This window comes from Otolemur garnettii, unplaced genomic scaffold, assembly GCF_000181295.1.
Source record: "Otolemur garnettii isolate 467f Iridium unplaced genomic scaffold, OtoGar3 scaffold00171, whole genome shotgun sequence".
Lineage (NCBI taxonomy): Eukaryota > Metazoa > Chordata > Mammalia > Primates > Galagidae > Otolemur > Otolemur garnettii.
In genome coordinates this window covers 310,748-315,866 of record NW_003852566.1, presented here as the reverse complement: position 1 = coordinate 315,866, position 5,119 = coordinate 310,748, and the positions used below count along the sequence as shown (strand labels likewise).

Here is a 5,119-nt window from a genome sequence, read left to right as displayed (position 1 = left end):
TTTTTTTTTTTTCTCATTCAATACAATTTTTTTTTCAGTTTTTCAAAGTATGATGTTGGTATTTTAATGGATATTGCATTGAAAATGTAGATTACTTTGGGTAGTATGAACATTTTAACAATGTTGATTCTCCCCATCCAAGAGCATGGTATGTTCTCCATTTGTTTGTTTTCTTTTTGTTTGTGTTTTTTTTTTTTTTTTGTTAAAAATCAGACTGTCCCACCAAAAGCGGGACTTCTGGTCACCTTAATATGCCAGATGCTTAGGCTAACCCAGCTTGGCAGTCAGTCTGGATGCCATGTATTTTATCTGATGCAGGAGTTGTGCCTCAATAATCCAGTAGCTACCCTAATTAAAAAGGTGGCTGCGTGAAAGGCATGGCCTCCAGGAATTGAACTGCAGCACCAGGACCACCCGAGGTGGTTGCTGAGCCTGGGACAGAGAGCCAGCACCCTGCACACAAGTGGTCCCCTTAAAGCCAGGCCAGGCTGGACTCAAGCTGCCATCTTGCAGCTCAGGGCCTTCGCATTCTCTCCACAACCATGGGCCTCACTGAAGTAGGGTAGCCAGAAGCCAGGCTACAGTATTTGCCAGACAGCCAGGTCCATTGTCGACCAGATGCCAGGCCCAGGAGCCTGTGCACCCCTCCTCACAAAGGAGGCCCCAGTTACAAGTTACCAGCTGCATGCCTTGTGTCCCCAGTTCCACTGCCAGGGGATAGTCCCCTCCAGAAATCCAGTGGGTCTTGGGACCACCACTACTGGAGGCCCTGGGAGGGGGTGGAGGAGGCATTCTAAATGTGCCTAATCCCCCAGGGATTCTGTGTGCAGGCTTGGTCCCTGGGTCACCATGCTCCCCTTGCACTCATGTCTTCTATGCTAGCTTCCCTCCCTTCTTTTCCTCTCTGCTTCTGGTGTTCTATGCCATCCTTTTGTGTGTACACAATGACCATCCAAATGAGGGTGGCCAGTCTCTCCTTTTCCTGATCTTACCTGAAGGGGCTGGTGAGATGTCTCTAAACTGCCATCTTGGACCCACTCAAATAATATTTTCCTTAATCATAGAGATCCTTAACTTTTCTGAAGTTTTGTATAAACTTTAGAGGAGCAGACCATGAGAGTGATATTTTGGTGAAAAGAACACTTAATTCTACTCATGTGAATTGTAAGCAATTCCATCCCCACCTGATTATGATTTTCTTTTTCATACTTCATTGAATTTGACCTTCCATACTAATCATAATAAAGAACAATACTAAACAATCCAGTTATAGACTCTTTTCCTTCAAAGTGTTACGTAAGCATCCACCTCTCCCTCACTCTTGCTCACCGCAACTCACCTCCTAACCATATGCTGGATGTCACTTCTGGGCTCTGGTCAGTGAGTTGGACAGAACATGATATGCTCCCCAAATTTTCTTGGAGTGTAAGAGAAGTCTCCACATCAAACAGGCCATGCCTGTCCACATTCACCTTGGAGTCTGAGGGTATATCATGTCCCTGTGGACCTTTCCACTTCACTGTGGGCTGGGAGAACCACCCTGAGGACTGGCAGAGTAGCCGGATACCTCCATCAACAAAACCAGTGAGCGAAATGAGAGGAGCTGAGCCCATTTCTGGGGAGAAAAGAGAAAAGGGGTGTAAACAAAGAGTGTATCCCAAAGCCACAGCTGTACAAAGCCAAGTTCATCAAGTCCATCAATGTACTTGCCCCCTCTCCCTCCCTCTTTCTCTTTCTCCTCTCTCTTTCTCTCACACACACTTATAACACTTCTTTAAGCCCTTCCACATACTTAATTTATTTAACATTCATTTTACAACACTAATATACACAAGTATTTCTAAGCACTAAATATGATGAAGAACATAAGACAGTACCCCTTCTAAGAAGTAACTTGCTAACTAAACAGGATGACAATTGTGAACATATGTATTTTTTTTGTTAAAAGGGCAACCATGTGAGCATGGTCAAGTTAGCACTTAGAAGAGGATGATTAAATGTAGGAAAATTCATGGCTTCCTGGAAGTGATCTTTGCACCCTGCTGCATCACATGAATAGAGGCATTGTGCGTGAATAAGTGGAGAACAGGGGTAGTATTCCAGCAGAGGAGTAAGTACCTACCCTAATGTAGGAAATGGACATTCCATAGTGTTTTCAAGGACCTATTAGCATTTAATATTTCTGGACTACAAGAGGAAAAGGGTGCAAGATGAGGTTTGAGTCTGGCACAAAATTATACTATACAGTGAGTGCATGGACCCAAGAAATGTGGACCATAGTCTGTAAGCACAGTCAATATGGCACCTTGTAGGGCTGCTGACTACTTTCCATTAGGTGGGAGTTAAGATTTTAGCAAGATCACCTCGAAGGCCATGGAATAGGGGTCAAGGAAGTCTTAAAAAGAAGAAGAGATGGGTGGCACCTGTGGCTCAAAGGAGTAGGGCGCTGGCTCCATATGCCAAAGCTGGTGGGTTCAAACCTAGCCCTGGCCAAAAACCACCAAAAAAAAAAAAAAAAAAAAAAAATAAAGAAAAAAGAAAAGAAGAGACAGCCAGACAGTGATGTTACTCAGATAAGAGAAGAGAAGGGTTAGGGAAGAGGAAGGTTATAAGAAAGGAGAGACCAATGCAGGAATTATTTGGGAGTTTGACTTAGCAGAACTATCTGGAGTCTAAGGAGAGCTTAGCCTAATCTCCATGTATGAACTAGGAGAGGAAAGTGAGCATTCCTTATCGAGGCAACATGTATCTAATAACTTGTTATTATCCATGTTCCCACTCCAAATAGAACTTTCCACATGGAGAGCTTTCCACGTGCCATCCTACACCAGTCCCTAGGTCTTGATTACTTCATGAAGCCTTATGAATATTTGTTGAGTGAAGAATGATATAAGTTCTAAGAAAAGGTCCATGTCAGATGGAGGCAGAGTCATCTCTCCCTGCTCCTCTATCTAAGTAAAATTATAAACCCTGTATATAACAGAGGACACCATAGAGGAACTCTGAAAGGGGGAAAGAGTAGGGTAGAATGCCTAGGGACCGAGGACTGAAGAAACAACACAGCAGGGGAGCACCTTAACTTCCACCCCCTACCCAGCAACAGAAGTTGGCCCAGGTAGTCTCCCTGCTTCCCAGATCACTGACAGTAGGTGGACTTACTGTTACTCACAAAGGATTGATCAGGAACCCCACTGACAGGAAAACAAGGAAGCACGTTTTCTCCTTATAGGCCAGAGTCTCCCCTCTCTCACTAGGCGATACCAGGGAGTCTGACCTGGAGTAGCTAGCTCTATTCTCACGGTCAGCATTAGAGGGATCAGTAGGAACTATAGGATTGGCACAAACATTAAGCATACCAAAATATCATAGCAAAGGTTCTAAAACTGAATACCCTTTGTAATCACACCTATAAAAGTAGACCTGTAAGGAATTCTGGGAAGATGGCCGACTGGTAGCAACCCTGGTCAAAGGCTCCTGAGCAAAGAAAGAAAAACTGGTTGGAATCAGAATATATGAAGCCAAAGATGGGGATCTGAGCCCAGAAAGAAGTCCGGCAAGCTGTAAATCCAAGGAAGATCATTTAAGAACACAAAATACAGGTACAAAGCGAGCTCCAGAAATGCTTGCTAGAGCCGCCTGCCTCCTTCAGGTGGTGGGTGGCCACAGAGAAGTCCCCTGCACCGGGAAGGCACAGAACTACTTGGTAGAGCCTTGCACACCCCCCACAGGTGGCAGCGGACGAGTCCCCCACTCTGGGAGGACCCAAAACTGCTTGCTAGAGCCACACACCCCATGGGCAGCAGAGTAGATCCCTGCTCCAGGGCTCTGGATGGGCACAGAACTACTTGCTAGAGCCGCACACCTCCTGCGGGCTGAGGGTGGCTGCAGAGGACTTCCCCTGCTACGGGCAGCCACAGAACTACTTGTTAGAGCCTTGCGCACCCTGTGGGAGGTGGCAGAGGAATCCACCACTCTGGGAGGACCCAGAACTGCTTGCTAGAGCTGCGCACTCCATGGGCAGCTGAGGGAAGCCCCGCTCCAGGGCTCTGGCTGGTCCCAGAACTGACTGCTAGTGCCACGGGTGTCCTGTGGGCAGTGGCAGAGGAGTCCTCCATTCCAGGCAGACCCTAAACAGCTTTCTAGAGACACACACACCCCACAGGGACCAGCAGAGGAATTCACTGCTCCAGGCACCTGTGCTGGGTGGGCCCAGAACTGCTTGCTAGAGCCATGCGTGCCCTGCAGGAGGCAGTGGAGGAGTCTAGCGCTCTGGGTGGGCCAAGAACTATTAGTTAGAGCCACGTGTGTTCCACAGACAGAGAGGGAGGAGTTCCCCACTCCTGGCTCCCATGCTGGGAGGGAATAGATTGGCTTGCTAGTGCCATATGCATCCAAGAGGCCACGGCAAAGGAGTCCTCCACTCCCCCCGGCTACTCTGGTGGGGCGAAACTAAGACTGATCCGGTGGATTGCGTAACGTACACTACCGCTGCCATTCACCCACCCAGTGGCTGCTCCAGGGTGCTGAACTAGGACTGATCCAGCTACTATAGGTCTCCTGTCCTCTGGTTGCCCCAGTTGGCTGAAGAAGGTCTAATCTGGCCATGCACACTCCCATGTAGCTGCTGCCATTCCACTGCACCCTACCTGCCCCAGCACCAGAGAACTGAGAGTAGACAACAGATATGCTCTGCCTCTCTCTCTGGGCAACCAGAAGAAGCCACCAACTGAACAGTTCTGATGAGGCCTCCAAACAAGGTAAACTCAGAATGGGGCAGAATCAGTGGAAAAACTCTGGCAACTTGAATAACCAGAATAGATCAACCCCCCCCAAGGGAAAATGGGGCAGATGTAATTGAAGACCCCCTCCACAAGCAAATGGCTGAAATGTCAGAAATCGAGTCCAGAACGTGCATAGCAAATAAGATTAACAGAATGGAAGAAAGGAAGGAAGTAGAAGTTCAAGAAATTATGCAAAAGATCTCTCAAGAAATTATTCAAAACATTTCTCAAGAAATTATTAAAAAGATATCTCAAGAAATCATTCAAAAGATGTATCAAGAACTCAACAATTTCAAAGATAAAATGATCAAAGATTTTGAAACACTGAGACAAGAGGT

The 5,119-nt window shown here is 46.8% G+C and overlaps 1 protein-coding gene across 1 annotated transcript in view; it reads right to left on the bottom strand.

Moving 5' to 3' along the window:
• LOC100959595 (butyrophilin-like protein 8) overlaps positions 1-5,119 on the bottom strand; it is a 44,224-nt gene that overhangs the window by 23,939 nt on the left and 15,166 nt on the right. Inside the window, 1 exon segment of the mRNA XM_003803950.1 lies at positions 1,340-1,615. Within this exon segment, the coding sequence (XP_003803998.1) occupies positions 1,340-1,615 (276 nt within the window).